A 17,518-nucleotide genomic window follows, 5' to 3' on the forward strand; every position below is an offset into this window, starting at 1 on the left:
GACAACATTTTATTATGTACATTTTAAGGGTGTTTTTTATTTGTGCTCCCTGGCACAAAATAATCTGATCAGACCTGCTTCATCTCTGTGCCCTGGGTATCTCACTCGCTTGCTCCACCTTGTATTTTAAATAATCTTTCTTTTTAGTAGGACATTCTGGCGCGACTGCTTTAGTGTCCCCATGTGTTACATACAGACAGACCACTTCATGACATGTAAACATCCCAGACTCGACATGCACCAATTCCTCCTGATAGCTGTTGTGTTAACATTTCCTGTTTATTTTATTTGGCTTAAGTTAGATGCTCAAAATATCGTTTCAGTTAGTTTTCGAAACACAATATGTAAAATGCATCACCTGCAGTAGTGGCCATAACATAACATGTGATAACTAGAAGTTTTTTTTCAAACTGGTTACTGACCTGTGGGTTACAGCCAGGCCAATGTCTCTTCTTATTGTATGGGGGGAACTTCTCTGCATGGCTAGATCTGTGAAGAATATTAGAAACCAGCATATCAAAAGAAGAGATTTTGTCAAATTGATACAGAGAAGGGCCAAAAGTCTATGTGAACAGAAATCCACTCCGGTAGCTTTTATAGAAACTCACTGTCCAGTAAGATGGGGGCAACGGGCATCATGTACGGAGCTGAGGCTGGGACAGGGCCAGGTGTTTGGGCAGACAGCAGAGGTGATCTTAGACCTGAATCTTCAGGACTGATCCCAGAGCCGTTGATCTGAATAGCAGCCAACACTTGTTTCTTCTTACAGGCCCTGCAAAGACACCGACAAATTTGTAACTCCTACGGTGAAACCTCCTTACACTATAAATGTGATTCATGAATTACACTATAAGGATAGACAAAATGATTTTTTAAAATAGTTTTCACAATTGTGGAGATAGGAAATTGATTCAGGAAAGTACATAGAAATCAAAGTAGAGCTGAAAATGTATGACTGCAGAATTCCTTCTAAAACCTACTTGCGTGTCCCAGGATCCTCGTTGGTCGTGCGGTTGGTCGGCTGTGAGTCATGACTCTTGTTTTTCGTCAGTGCAATATTGGGAAGCAGTTGCAATAGTTTGCGAGAGGGTGGTGGTGGTGTGTGGGAGGACTTGAACGTGTGGGTCTTTGAGACCTGTGTTAGCGAAGGGGTGCTTGATTCCAAAGAGAACGGATCACTCATGCTCTCAGCTGGTACAGTTGGTCTCTGGTCATCTGAACAGGGTACCACTGATATAGAGATGGAGCGGCCATGATTGTTGTTGGGTTTTAATGAGGTAAAAGGGCTACCAGAGCTTAAAGAGGGTGTAACAGGAGAAAAGGGACTGCTGTCCTGTTGTGACTCAGAACTGCAGGAGCCTGAGGTATGCCTCAGATCACCTCCTAGAATTAAAGACAGTTTGGATCATTACTTGTGAAATACAATCAGTCTGATCAAACTTTTAACACCTCTGTAGGAGCTGAAAATTATACTGTATTATTTAGTGCCAATCCTCATTTCTTTATATTTTGCTTCCAAGGAATAACCCTTTTTTCTGTAATTTTTTAGTCATCAGCAATAGTCCTTTCAGATTTCTGTCTAAAGGTTTTCTTTTGACAGTGGCTGTTTCTTCACTCATCGTCAGTTCACTCCCTGTACCTGACCATTTTCCAAGAAGCATTTGTTTTGTTTGTTCAGCAACCTGAGACTGGCCTGTGAATTACTGAATGGATAAAACAGTTTTTTGTCCAAACATAACAGGCAACCTAGCAAAAAACTTTTTTAAAATTTGAATCTTTTTAATTTTAATGTAATATAATGTAATCTTTAGGCGCTTCATTCACACATCTTTAGCATGTCACAAAAACACATAATTTGTTCCATTTTCTTTTAGCTTAATCTATGAAAAAATCCAGTTACAAAAAATTTGACACACATAAAATAGTATTTTTGCACCAACAAGTCCCGAAGAGTCTTATATACTGTACTTCCATGTATGCACACATTTCAATAAATTGTTTCCCAATTTCCTTGCAAAAATATGATTAGAGGACTGACTCATTACTTTTGAACAGTGCTGCATTTTAGTAATAAAACAATTAGTACAACACAAATGGCAAGAAGAAATCCAAACAAAACTAGAGACAATGGGTACATTCAAATACTTAATTTTGTTAAAGAAGGCTCTAAGCAGAGTGAAGTGACCCTGAAGTCTCTATGCAGCAACCATAACATGAGCTGTTCAAAGGCTCCAAATGCTCAGGAAAAGAACTTCAATGCTTCATTACCTCCTTAAAAGAGAACACATCAGCTAGGGCTGCTCAATTAATCGAATTTTAATCACGATTACGATCTGGGCTTTCAACGATCATTAAAAATGACTGAGCTGATTATTAGCCCCTCCCTCATGCTTTACTCTCGCGCTGCTCCGTGTGGCAAATCGAGCGCACCTCTCTGCATTTCGAACACGTGTCACAACAATTAAGAGCAGCGGTCCCCAACCTTTTTTGCGCCACGGACCGGTTTATGCCCGACAATATTTTTATGGACCGGCCTTTAAGGTGTCGCGGATAAATACAACAAAATAAAACTAGTACCGGTACTGAAAAAAAGAAAATGTATTCATAACACATGTGAAAAGACCAAGGTAAACGATAAAAACGATAACAAAATAACGCTGAAAACCGATAAAAACCCTGAAAACTATACATTTCACACCTGAGCCTCAACTCTCGCGGCCCGGTACCGGTCCGAGGCCCGGGGGTTGGGGACCGCTGATTAAGAGGACCCGAGGGAAGCTCGGAAAGCTCAGCAGAAGTTATTTGGAGAGGAGAGTGACTGCTGTTGGTTGAAAAGAGGTAAAAAAACTTCAGTGGTTGGAAACATTATGGGTTCGTGGAGTCAGACGTGGATCAAGTAGACACAGTGTGTAAACTTTGCTACAGTGTCGTAGCTGCACCACAGAGCAACACTGCAAAGTTCACTAAACATAGATGTTTACATTTTTCATTTATTTCTTATATTGCAAACATTTGCACTGTTATCAGTATTTGCACACTATTTTATATTATTTTTTGACAATCTTTAAAGTCATTATTCAACACATTGTTATTGTTAAATAAATATCATCAAATAATTGAGATCTCAATTTCAGTGAAAATAATCGTGATTATCATTTTTGCCATAATCGAGCAGCCCTAACGTCAGCTGTCCTTTATGTGACGGCATCCTTCACAATATTACCCCACAATTCATAGCTGCGCACAATCTGACCATTCATGAAAAAAGTCAACATATGCTAGATTACATCTACCAGGCCACTGACAAAATTCATGGAAATGGAAATATATTAATTTTCTTCAGTGGAATTTAGTAAGTGGGGTTGTTTTTTCAGCATCTAAAACAATGTAGTAGCCACCTCAGATGATTAAAGTATGAATTGTAGCACTGCTGTTAAAAACATTCTTGTATATACCTCCCAAAATATCCTCTGATGAATTATTCTACAAATGACTCATGAAAAACAAAACATAGACGGGGAGGTTCTTTGGTCACCTGTTTCATTAACACTCTTTAGACAGGAGAGAGCAGCAGTGAGGCGAGAGCGATCCTCTGAGTTGGAGCTTAGGCGTCTCATCATGTCCTGCAGCTCAGAGCTGGACATCTGCAGCAAGCTGTCCACCGAGAGCTTCCCTGCTGCAGCCTGCATGACACAAGGATGACATATATCACCGACACTCGCTTTTATTTATATGCCAGATTTTACCCAAAGTGTATTCCCGTTGACTTAAAATCCAAGTATACCAAAATATAAGCAACACTGCAACCAGCAAAAATGTGTAAACTAGAAAACGAGAGAAACAAAGAAAAAATGATGACCAAAAAACAAGAAAACCAAAAACAGCTAAACAAGAAATATATATTTTTAAAATTCAATAACTTGTATTTTGTGGACTTAGAGACATTCATCCCTCTGATCATCCTGTGGGCAGCGGTTCAGGAGTACCAGGTGACTAACGTGTTATTATGGGCCATTTAGTCACTGCAGTAAGTCGGACTCATTCCAGTGAGACCTGGACTCTGCCAAAACTGCCCTTTCTAAAGGCTAAATGCTATCCATAACTTTTATGAAAAGAATTTGTGGGCCAAGGTCTATGAGAAAGCCCAGTAGCCTAGGGTTTCTGATTTGGTAGCCTCAGGATCATGTTCCTGGTCTTCACAGATGTTGTTGGCCTCACCAATGAGTGACCTCCAGCTTGCACTAGGGTGGTTTGCAGCTGAAGTGGCTGGGATGAGAATCTACACCTCCAAATCTGAGGTGTAGATTCTCAGCAAGGAAATGGTGGAATGCTCTCTCTGGGCCAGAGATGAATTGTTGGCCCGAGGGAAGGAGTTCGAGTATCTCAGGGTCTAGTTCACAAGTGAGGGGAGAGTGGCGCAGACGACTGACAGACAGACTGGCACAGCATCTGCAGTACTGCAGATGTTGCACTGGCCTGCTGTGGTAAAGAGGGAGCTGAGCGTGAAAGCAAAGCTGTCAACTAACTGGGTGATCCATGTTCCTACAATCACAATGAACAATGAATAAATGAATGTGCTTCTCCCAAAGCGTGTCTACATCGGCTGAGGGGCTTGATCATTCAGGAGGGGCCTAGCGTACGCATGGAAATTGAGAACCAGTTCTTGTAGAGAACCAGTTCCCAGTAGTTCAATTCCTTGGAATTGTTAGTCTGCTTGCCTATCGATTCTGCTTATTGGTTTCACTTGTACGTATGCTACAATCAGCTAATTTCAGTTTGTATGCAGAAAGAGGCAAAGAGTGGTGCAATCTGAAGTGTGGATATGAACATTACTTTTAATTTTATTGCAAAAAAGGACACGAGAACAATGATAAACTGCAAACTGCAACCAAGACAGGAACAATGCCATTTTGCTGCTAACACAACTTCAGCTCTTTGCAAGCATCTGTCTGCATGACTGCAAACATTTTCTTCCTCACCACAGTGATTCTACTTTAGAGTCACTGTGGCGATCACTTTAAAGTCTCTTTGTGCTGGCTTCATCATTGCTTTATGCTGTTATATTCATACCTAAATACTAAGAGAAAAATCATGTGTGTGTAGAACAGGGATTTATGTTGGTGCCTCCCATGTGCGGGTGAGGCCCAGGATACAGTGAAGCAATTATGACTTTGTCTCAGCTTAAACTGCTGCCCCCGCAAACTGAGCCCAGATAAGCAGCAGATAAGCGACAGCTCACATTCACACACTGTCATTTTGTTCCTGTGTTAAGATGCAGTATGACACTATTTAGCCAAAGGCAGGTAGGTACTTCATTTTATAACCCATGGACATGTTGTTTCATCCCTTGTTACTCCACTATATCTTTACTCCAGCCACCTTCAGCTACTGCTCATTTCTGGCCTTTTCTGTATTCAGTTTTATATTTAATGATGAAAAAGCATGTTCCATTTAGTTCAGATCAGGCAACTGGCTTGGCATTTGAACAATAATTCATTTCTAAGGAAGAAAGCAACTGGAGGCTTCTTCAGTTCCGAAATGAAGAAGCCTCTTGGATGACAGGTGAAATATAAAGAACTTCATTCAGCTTCTTTCCAAGCATCTTAGTCTACTACAGTCCCGATCAAAAGTTTAACACGATCTTCGATCCCAGGCTGCCTCCTGGCTGCATGCCAAATATCCTTGGGCAAGATACTAACCCCATGTTTGCCTACTGGTGGTGGTCAGAGGGCCCGGTGGCGCCTGTGTCAGTGCACCCCAGGGCAGCTGTGGCTACAATGTAGCTTGCCATCGCCAGTGGCCAATGGGTGAATGACTGAATGTAGTGTAAAGCACTTTGGGGTTCTTAGGGACTAGTAAGGCGCTATATAAATACAGGCCATTTACCATTTACCATTTTACTCTCAGTTAAAAGTTCAATGTCTAGCGAGCAGAGACATTCCTTCACAGTAACATGTCCTGGATCTTTCATCAACTAACCCTGCAATCCCTCCACCTTCCTTCTTACTATTCAGCTGGGCATCTCTGTCGCGTGAAAAGTGAAAAAGCCAGGTGCAGCCATGTCTCTGTGAAGCATAATATACTGCACTCCCAATACTCCCTTTGATGTCTTAACAGCCTACTTAACAGCCTACAGTTTCCTTTGAGATAACAATGAGCCTGCACATTAGAGGATGAAATTAAGATATGAGGAGGCAATGTGATATCACAGGGATGTTCATTACAGTCAAACAGAATGGTTTCTTAAATCACACATATCACAAAGGCCACCATCCCTTATTATGGACTGGTTCTTATATAGCGCTTTTCTACTCATCTGAGCACTCAAAGCGCTGTACACAACTTGTGCATTCACCCATTCAGACCCATTTGCACAAGCACATCTTTCTAAGTGCTTTATAGCTAACATTCACACACATTCATACTCCGATGGATGCATCGGAGAGCAATTTGGGGTTAGTATCTTGCCCAAGGATATTTGGCATGCAGACTAGGGGAAGCCAGGAATCGAACCACCAACCTTCCAATCAGTAGATGACCTGCTCTACCACCTGAGCTACAGCCACCCTGAGCCAGAGACCTCACTTTTCCCATAGTGACCGATGGAACGGACGGTTTATATTTTCTTCACCTCACTTTCAGCCTCTCTCCAGCCCGGCACCTGCAACGTCTCCTCTGATGTTCTTGCGGTATGACCAAGCTGGCTTTGGTCAACAGCGGTGTTTTGGAGATCACTAAAATCCGGCTCCAAGTGTATGTAAACACACAGAGCCACTACGCTCAGCGTGCCCCCCCCCATCATGAAAAACGTAACAAAGACTGTGAGACCATAAAAACAAGGAAGAAACGACTAAGGTCCAAAAACTGAAAACTTGGAGAAAAAAAGACTAGATTAGATACAACTATAAATAAAATATATAGAAAAACTAAACTAAACTGAAAAAACTATGGGAGGCACTGCAACAGATCGCCACTCTCACAGTGAATGAAAAAATGAGGCCATTTATCAGACTGAACCTCTGAAAATAGGGCTATATATATAAAAATGTCTGTAATTATAACACTTCATGCAAAATCTTAGTAATATCCCTCAAACTAAGCTTGCAGTTTAATCATATTGATTGTTTTCAATTTACAGTCTACTGTGGTGAAGTACGAAGGCAAAAATTATGTCTTTGTCCCACACATTAAAAAGGGCACTGTAGCTACAATATTATCAGACATTCCCCGGAATACAGAGTGAAAAACACATTTAGGGAGAGGCAGAGGCATTTCCTTTGAGATAACAATGAGCCTGCACATTAGAGGATGAAATTAAGATATGAGGAGGCAATGTGATATCACAGGGATGTTCATTACAGTCAAACAGAATGGTTTCTTAAATCACACATATCACAAAGGCCACCAAAAGTAAACTTCAAAATGAAAAGTGGTAGAAAGGGATCTTTCAGCCAGTTGTGATGTAGTCTACTTTGTTCTCATCATGGTCCAAAAGCAGACAAAACCTATTTCACATCTAGAAATCTAGAAGTAGTTGACCTTCAAGAGCAGAGGTGTCAAACTCAAATACACAGTGGGCCAAAATTCAAAACTAATGTTAATATTTATTGAAATATATTTATTCCTCCAGATATAAGAATGAATCTTTTCTTATGGACACATTTTGCTGAAAAACTGAATATGGAACAAGCAAAGCTTAATACTAAACAATATATATATTAGCTGTATAATACCAGTAGGCCAGCTCTAATAGTAATTTGGTATGGCTTCACGGGCCAAATGTAATTAGGCTGCGGGCCAAATTTGGCCCGCGGGCCAGAGTTTGGCACCTATGTAGAGGGTTCTCTTGTCTCCACAGAGCAACACTGGTGCACTGTGTGTGTGTATACACACAAGGGTCACAAATTAATATCATTTTAAAATTTCAAGAGTTTCAAATGTTTTTAAGACTTGGCTGTAAATCAGTCTACAACTGGGTGGAGTCTAGAACACAAAAGATGTGGTGGTGGAGCAAGCCCATGCAGAACTTTTTTTAAGTAATATGGGTCATATTATCTCAAATCAACATAGGCCTTCTGCCTGACAATCTCCATGTGCATAGAAATTTTGCAGTCTAAAACTATATGGCGTGGTGTGAAGATATATATATTTATGTGAAAAGGTGAATTCAGCCTTTCACCACCACTTACATTTTTTATTGCAGACTGAAATCTGAGGCAATATTTGCATATTACCATCCATCAAAATTAAACAAAAGTTGTCCTGTAAAATCCCATATTTGAGCAGACTCTAATAAAAACCTTCACATTGCAAAAGATAACTATTAATGCATAGTTATAGGTCACAAAATCCAGAAGAAAACACGTAGAACATATTTTAATATAAAATCCTTAGTCACAAAAATTAAGAAAATTATATTATATTGTCATTCTACTTTCATGTTGAATTTAACAAATATAACAAGCTATATATTTTTTGTTTTACTGATAAAACAAAATATTAGTAAATAACTAATCTGGATTTTCCAGATGGTGCTCTCATTTTAACTAGGGAAATATTAAATATGTACATATTTTTCATTTTAGAGAGGTGTTGTCCTGGGGGAGTGAGGTACAGTTTTAAGCATACTATGGGGGATTAAAAATTCAAGCAGCAATGTAAAAAAAATCATACATAATAATTAATATAGCAAAATAATTAAACAATTAAAAGTGATGAAAAAGGGATAATTTTACATCAGTACACTTGCCAAGCAAAGCTGCTGTGTCTACGTGACACATTTGGAGTCTCATACAAGATGCCAACCCTTAACGCTTAATCCTAACACTTAACCCAACCCTAATGCCTAAAACCACAACCGCAATCAGTAAGCTGGCTGTCTAAATGAATGCAAGAAAAATTGCAATAATTTTATATATATATATGAATGACAATTTTTCTCGCATTCATTTAGACAGTCAGCTTACTGATTGCTGACTGTATATAACTGTATATATATATATATTAAAAAGAAATTCCTGAAAGTGTTGCACAATTTGCACATTGTTTTGCAGACTACTGAATCTCTGCTGATCTCCACTTCTGAGAAACTGTGATTCTCTTTTTATAAACCACCTGTTTCTTTTAGTAATACTTACTTTTCCACTCTTTTGTTGCTCCTAGCTTTGAATAAAATACATACACACTTGTGCACCCTGTATGGTTTAAAGTAAAACACAATAACTCTAACAATCTTTGTGAAGCACAAATAAACACATTCTTGTTCATGTTCTAACTGAGGAATAGGAAGAGTTGGAAACCAGGAATCTTCAGGAATCTATGTGTACGGCAACTAATTCAGTTGCACAGGTTGAGTCAGGTTTCCAAATTCATGGCATGTGTCTGAAACAGGCATATCCGAAAACGTTAGAGCACTTATGCAAATATGTGATGTCTTGATGAATCGAGCAGATATTTGAAGTTTACACAGCACCATTCTCGCATAAAAATATCTTAAAAGTTTATTTTGTGACCCAGACAGAGTTATATTTCAAACTCTGCCACTCTGTGTTCCTCCGCCACTGCCTCGTTTGAGTTTTGGACGAAATGAATTCTGGGATATTGCATTTCGTCATTTCGAGCTGATTGGAGACCAGAACAGCCAATCAGATTTTTTTGCATCCAAGTCTGTGATTGGCTGGTTTTGTGGCACAACTATAACGGTGTAGAGAAAGAGTTGAGCGCGCACGGGCAGAAATGTTGAGAGCGCGAGCAACACATTGCGAGCGAGCGCAAATGCAAAAACTGAGCGAGAGGGGCTGCTGTTGTGTGTGTGTGGATAATAGCAAACACTGAAATAAATTTTTTGCACGCAGCAATGAATTTTGTTCACTCAAATTCAGCTTTTCTTCGCTCAAAATAAAAATAACGCCATAGCAGCACAAGAGTCCACATCTGGGCACTCTACAAGATTATTTCAAACAGCTGGAATACCTGGGGAGTAGATACACTGGAGAGGAGGAGAGGTGTGACACCATGTTCCAGATAACTTGGATATTGAAACTTAGGAGTGATGTCACTCCTGAGTTAGCGTGTTCCCGAAAAAGCACGGAAAACAGGTTTGTTTTGGTTCTTAAGAAGGTAGAGTCATTCAAATATCACTAACAATATAGTATACTGCTTTTTTGTTTCATTTAACTCTGGGTTGGCTGGGGTTGTTCTGATATTCTGAGTAGGAAAATTTAGTCGAAAACTTGGAAATTCCAACTTTCAACTTATTCAGGAACACACCATGAGTCCATAGCAAGTATGGAAGAAAGAAGCACCCAACTTAAAATATAACCATTAATCATTCTATTTCTTTTTAAATCCATATTGCAGGGTCAGCAGTCTAAACACCTGGACACGTCTTACAGCTCTTTTGATTCAATTCAATTCAATTCAATTTTATTTTTAAAGCACCAAATCACAACAACCATCGCCTCAAGGCGCTTGGAGGGACACCAAGCCAGCCAAGAGATATAATCTCTCCAGCACATCTTGAGTCTTCTCCCAAGCCTCCTTCCAGTTGGACAAAATGACTCACTGCCAGAAATCCTTCTGTCCAGATGCCCAAACCACCTCAACTGTCTGCGTTTAGTGTGGAGAAGTGCTCTATTCTGAGTCCCTCCTGAATGACCAAGCTTCAGCCAGTTTCTAAACAAGAGTCTAAACATAGATTGACCGGTCAATTGACAGCATCAATTTCACAAAATATAAAATGCACCACACAGGTCCATCACTGGTGATGTTACAGCATTCTGTTGGTCAATCTTAAACTCCACTCTCCTCTTACTCATGAAAACTCCTCCACTTAAGGTAGCACCCCTTCATGAACCAGAATGTGCACTCCACCCTTTTGCAGCTGGGAACTATAGCCTTAGACTTGGTGGTGCTTATTCTCATCCAAGCTGCTTCACATGATTGCAAACAAGTCCAATGTGACTTGGAGTTCATTGGCTTGATGAAGCGGACAGTCTTAGGACAAGATCCTAAGACTACCAAACCTCACACTTTCTAAAAACGGGGCTGTACCTACATATTCTATTATGAAGAGAATTGGTGAAAGGGCAACCCCAGTCCAACACCCAACAGGAATGTCTGACTTAGCCCATACTTCCAATCTGAACTCTGACAAAACTTTTTAAAGCTCAGTATTCAATGTTATCACCAAAACTTAGGTTCAGAATAGATGTTTCATTTAGAAAGGATGAAGCGCCATACTCACATCTGTTGTTTATGTAAAGCAGTTTTCTTAAGCCATTGTACTGCATTTCTGCAATATTACCATCTTTTCCAAACCTTAACCAGAACTCCCAGAGGCTAATCAGAAAACATTTAAACAATGATGTTGCTGCTAAAAACGAACAGAGTTTTACTTTGATGTTTTGGTGTAAAAAACCTGATGTTAGTGCAGTTAGTTGGTGCAGTATTACACTGTTCCAGAGCCTTGGCACCACAGACTGAGAGGCTCTAACATCCCTAGACTTCAGCCTTGTACAGGGAGAACTAATAGATATTAAGCTTGTCAGCGAAGACAGCGAGCAGTAGTCTATTTCACAAGAAGTTGGAATAAATAATCTAGATGTGATGATGTCATTTTGCATCACGAGCCACTTACAGTCCAATTTGATCTTAAGAGGCCTGGACCAGTGAATTTCCCTTCACTGAGATTGATTTTACATGTGATTCAAAGTCCAGAGAGCAATCAAATGTTACACCAGATTATCAACACTGGTCTTCACAAATAAGCAAAAGGAAGCAATCATTTCTAATTCTTGAATACATATCACGAGGAGTTATAATAATAGCGTCAGTCTTGTTAGAGTTTCAATCAAGGCAAACATTCAGCTACTCTGGTCTATCCAGCTGGTGAGACTTCAAAGATTGAATGATGCTGACTAAAGGAAGGGTGTAAAAGGAAAATTACAAAGGACCCAGAATTGAACCTTGTGGAACCCCTTTGGTTAGAGAAGCAGTGCAAGCTGAACTTGGAGAACTTGCTCGGCCTAACAGAGAATATCCTTCCAAATAAGTAGTAGGAAAACCAGTCTAGTCATGATATAGAGATACTAGCCAAAACCTTGAGCCTGTTTGTGGTCAACAAGATGCATGTCCCATCACCAGCAAAGACTTTATTGTATAAAACTGTTGCGAGTTCCTCTTTTAATAAACAACACATTACACCTCCCTGAAATTATCCCAACACAGCCACTGGCCTTCAAAGTATTACTGTAATGGTCAGAATAAGTATGCAGTGAAAGAACAACCTATATATTAAATGTAATTTGTGTTCTACACGTCTCATCCAAAAATATGGAAAAAGTTAAAAAGACTGGCGAGACAAGACAACATTTCACACTTCGCAAAACTGATGCATACCGATACCTGGGTACTGCCTGGGCATGCCCAAGCTGACGATGTTTAGGTGATGAAACCCACCCTCCAAAACAGAAAAAAGAAAAAAAGAAAGAGGTAGAAACACTAACAGAGAGACACTGCAGTTAAAACTTTTCCTTTAACCTTCGATATCCAAATGACACTAATGACTGCTTAGTGCCTTTTCGGACATTCTTAGTCACACAGAAATACATTTCTGAAGAAAAGCCAGAGCTGAATGACAGAGTCGGTACTGACAGGCATGTGGGTATTCATAGTATGTCAAAGGCAAACACAAATCTGTATTGATACCCACCACTGCCAATAACGACACACACACACACAACTGTCCAGAGTACACACGCACTGAGAACACGCAATGTGACTATCTGAAACAGCAACAATAAGGAAATGAAGGAAACACTTTTCCTAACATCTGTATCACAATACATACGCTGAAAACCAGCAGACAGAAACAGCAGAGCTTTGATTATGTACATTACCATGAGGTTGACAGTATCTTTTAAACATTTGAGCCCCCGCTCTCATAATCCAGGCACTGTACCAGAATAATCCGTAAGCGCAACAGGCTGCTGGGAAACACACAGAGAGCCAACAAATCTTCCCACAGCTGTTATCACACTCCCTCTTTTTCTCCTCCCTCCTTCTAGCACTACCCTCCCCCTCTTTCTTTCTCACTCTCTCTCAACAAGGTTTTTCGCACGTCTCCTGACTTGCAAACACGGTACATAAATGATCATTGACTCTCCATGCATACGGTTTCATTTTCATTTTTACTTTTATGCGCTACCCTTAGATTAACATTTGTAATACTGTAATAACTGACAGCAAGTGCTTCATCATTATTATCATTCTTATAGTTATTTTTATTATATTGTTTAATCTACACTGAAATGCACACTAGACTTTTATTCAAAGCAGAGCCCTGATTTTAAGAACCTTTTTTCTGGTAACACTCCATTCAAATGGTTATCTATTTGATAAGCTTTAAAGCATTTTTTATAGTTACATTTCCAAAAGCTACTCTTTTTGAGTGTATGTGTCTAATCAGTGCTAAACCCCACCCTGCCTCAGAAGAAATCCTCCAAATGAATAAGATGTGCATTAGCGTTGTATGGTAATGCTAACTCCGGCTAACTAACTCCTGCTAAATGCAGTTACATGCAAAACACCTGCACTGAAAATGTTACTTAAACTTAATTTACACACATTTGAAGAAAGGTAATAGGAGTTAGGAGTGTGCCACATCATATCATCAGCTATAATACCAGTTTAATTTTTATGGTATAAAAATGTGATATCATGATATAGGCTGGCATAGAAACGCCATGCATTTACATTCCCTGCTCTGTGCAACAATGAGACAAGCTCGGACATGTATAAGAGAGTTGCAAGAGTGACGCTGATTACTTAGTACCAAAAGAGCTACTTCAACAACCTCCTACAAAGTACAGTACTTTGCAAGACAACTGCTCCCGCTGAAGGTGGAAACAACAAACTTGTTTTGCCAGTAGAAGATAAAATATTGTCGCATACATATGGGCTAGATAGGAGAAGATGCTTGCAGCTGCTATTGTGACCCAAGCATGAACAAATGGCTCCACAGTTGGCCCACTCACTGACTGCACTCGATATGACAGGAAGAACAAATAGTGGTTACATGATGGAAACAAAGGACTTTAAGAAGCTACTCAAAAAGTTTGACACAAGACACACTACGAAAGTTAGAAAACATTTTTCAGTTTTATTATGTGACAATATTACGTCACATAGTATTAGTTATTGATTTATGCTGTGTCACTGGATATAATGGTGTCTCACTATTATTGCACTATAATGCTGCTGGGACCTTGTTTCTATATATTCATACTCCAAATTAGGAAAAGTGTTATCAATGGCAATCACTGGAAAAGAAAGGTGGAATATGCCCTTCAATTACTTATAAATGCTGTTGCTTTCAATTCAATTCAATTTTATTTATATAGCGCCAAATCACAACAAATGTCGCCTCAAGGCGCTTCATAGATACAGAGAAAAGCCCAACAATCATATGACCCCCTATGAGCAAGCACTTTGGCGACAGTGGGAAGGAAAAACTCCCTTTTAACAGGAAGAAACCTCCGGCAGAACCAGGCTCAGGGAGGGGCGGGGCCATCTGCTGCGACCGGTTGGGGTGAGAGAAGGAAGACAGGATAAAGACATGCTGTGGAAGAGAGACAGAGATTAATAACAGATATGATTCAATACAGAGAGGTCTATTAACACATAGTGAGTGAGAAAGGTGACTGGAAAGGAAAAACTCAATGCATCATGGGAATCCCCCGGCAGCCTACATCTATTGCAGCATAACTAAGGGAGGATTCAGGGTCACCTGGTCCAGCCCTAACTATATGCTTTAGCAAAAAGGAAAGTTTTAAGCCTAATCTTAAAAGTAGAGATAGTGTCTGTCTCCCGAATCCAAACTGGAAGCTGGTTCCACAGAAGAGGGGCCTGAAAACTGAAGGCTCTCCCTCCCATTCTACTTTTAAATACTCTAGGAACAACAAGTAGGCCTGCAGAGCGGGAGCGAAGTGCTCTAATAGGGTGATATGGTACTACAAGGTCATTAAGATAAGATGGGGCCTGATTATTTAAGACCTTGTATGTGAGGAGCAGGATTTTGAATTCAATTCAATTCAATTCAATTCAATTTTATTTATATAGCGCCAAATCACAACAAAAGTCGCCTCAAGGCGCTTCACAGATACAGAGAAAAACCCAACAATCATATGACCCCCTATGAGCAAGCACTTTGGCGACAGTGGGAAGGAAAAACTCCCTTTTAACAGGAAGAAACCTCCGGCAGAACCAGGCTCAGGGAGGGGCGGCCATCTGCTGCGACCGGTTGGGGTGAGAGAAGGAAGACAGGATAAAAGACATGCTGTGGAAGAGAGACAGAGGTTAATAACAGATACGATTCAATACAGAGAGGTCTGTTAACACATACTGAGTGAGAAAGGTGACTGGAAGGGAAAAACTCAATGCATCATGGGAATCCCCCGGCAGCCTACATCTATTGCAGCATAACTAAGGGAGGATTCAGGGTCACCTGGTCCAGCATTTTGGATTAGCTGAAGGCTTTTCAGTGAGTTTTTTGGACATCCTGATAATAATGAATTGCAGTAGTCCAGCCTGGAAGTAATAAATGCATGAACTAGTTTTTCAGCGTCACTCTGGGACAGGATATTTCTAATTTTAGAGATGTTGCGCAAATGGAAGAACGCAGTCTTACATATTTGTTTAATATGTGCGTTGAAGGACATATCCTGGTCAAAAATGACTCCAAGGTTCCTCACAGTGTTACTGGAGGCCAAGGTAATGCCATCCAGAGTAAGAATCTGGTTAGATACCATATTTCTAAGCTTTTCAGCACCGAGTACAATGACCTCAGTTTTATCTGAGTTAAGAAGCAGAAAGTTAGTGGCCATCCAAGTCTTTATGTCTTTAAGACATATTGCTTTCAAGCAGTAAGCATCAATAAATCATAATTCAGCATTTATTTTTCTATATATATTCACAAATATATAATATTATCACAAATGTTCTTGAAATATTCTGATATACATATAAGTTACATTGCCAACACCTGATGACAAGCAAATGCTGTTTGTCATTAGGGTGGGCGATAAGTCAACATACAATCCAATCCAAATAGAAAATAAGTAATCTATAATTACTATAGATAATCCAGATAATCCATACATATAATGGACACCTGGGTGAAAATCAAATCTCAGGATGTACCACATTTCACGGATCACATTAACTTGGTGGACCGAGACATCAAATTCACCAGGGAGGATATGAAAAACGGCAGGTTAGCCTTCTTAGACTGTGAGAGTTCCATTAGTAATGGGGACATCTAAAACCTCATGTGTACCGGAAACCTACGCATCAGTATTTAAGGTTTGACTCTCATCATCCACTGGAGCACAAACTGGGTGTCATCAGGACGCTACAACACAGAGTGAACACCATCCCCACAGACACAGCGGCCAGGGAAGCAGAAGTCTCATCACACATCACATCAAGAAGGGCAAAGGGAAAGACCATCTCTGAATCGAGGAGGGGGCCTAAGGGTACGACTTTCGTCATCGTACAATGCTGTGATTGCAGCCATTCCCCAACTTTCTGTGAAGGGTACTCATGGCCATTGATCAGTGGGCTTTGATCAGTGGTTGTTGATCAATGGTCATGAGAAATTGCATAATTATGACACTTTTATTGTGTCAGCAGACTATTTGGGGTCATTGTCATGCCAGAAAAATGAGGCCTTTGCCAATCCAACACTTTCCATATGGTGGATCAAAATCTGACAGAAGTTTACTGTTTTCATAATTCCATCAATTACGAATACAGTTTCAAACCATGACAGTTTTTACTTATGGCTGTAGACACTCCTCTCTATACACATTGATAATAACTTGATTCATCATTTCATAAGACCTGTTTTCTTGTACGCTCAAGTAATTTGAAGTGATAATAATTTACTTTTGCTTTGATGTAGAAGGTTCCTGAAAACAGATAAAATCTTTAATTTAATTTACAAGAATAAAAAGTACAATAATTAAATATAAATTAGAGCACAACAGGTAGTTAAATGCTTACAGGACTAAATGCCTTTCCAGTTATTCAATTAATAAAACAGATCTGTTTTAGTTTAAAGTGAGCATGTAAGTACACCATAAAATAAAAAAAATGCTATGTGCTGAATTATTAAAGCTGAGGTTCACTTCCATAGTTCATCAGGTAAAGGAGCCTTATTTTTTCCAATTACTGAATACAACAGAAAAGCTTTAAGTTGTCAGCTTACTAAGTTCTGCCTCCTCATGCATTTTACTAAATTGGCATAGTCCTGTAAGTGTTGTAGGAACATGCCTGATTCTAGCTATACCCCTTGGGGCAGTGCTTATCTCTTACACAGTAATAAATGACAGGAATGCACATGCAAAATGCAAACCCAGAGAGAAATGCGCACAAATATGGGTGGGTGTGTTATAAATCTTTTCATTAACAGTTTGTTCACATATAGATCAAAGAGCACGCTGCAAATGACAAGTCT

The 17,518-nt window shown here is 39.7% G+C and overlaps 1 protein-coding gene across 5 annotated transcripts in view; it reads right to left on the reverse strand.

Annotated features, from left to right (window-relative positions):
• The window catches only part of ksr1b (kinase suppressor of ras 1b), a 62,757-nt gene that overhangs the window by 15,623 nt on the left and 29,616 nt on the right, over nt 1–17,518 (reverse strand). For 4 of the 5 annotated variants that reach the window (XM_087841638.1, XM_035911375.2, XM_087841641.1 and 1 more), the window contains 4 exons: nt 3,536–3,683; nt 981–1,383; nt 609–772; nt 423–489 (listed from right to left, as the gene is read on the reverse strand). In XM_087841638.1, coding sequence (XP_087697764.1) covers nt 423–489; nt 609–772; nt 981–1,383; nt 3,536–3,683 — 782 coding nt within the window. Of the gene's footprint in view, nt 1–422; nt 490–608; nt 773–980; nt 1,384–3,535; nt 3,684–12,899; nt 12,997–17,518 lie in introns of those variants that run through there. The other variant, XM_087841648.1, reaches the window with a different exon arrangement.

This window comes from Neolamprologus brichardi, chromosome 1 (assembly GCF_056152115.1).
Source record: "Neolamprologus brichardi isolate AB-2024 chromosome 1, ASM5615211v1, whole genome shotgun sequence".
NCBI lineage: Eukaryota > Metazoa > Chordata > Actinopteri > Cichliformes > Cichlidae > Neolamprologus > Neolamprologus brichardi.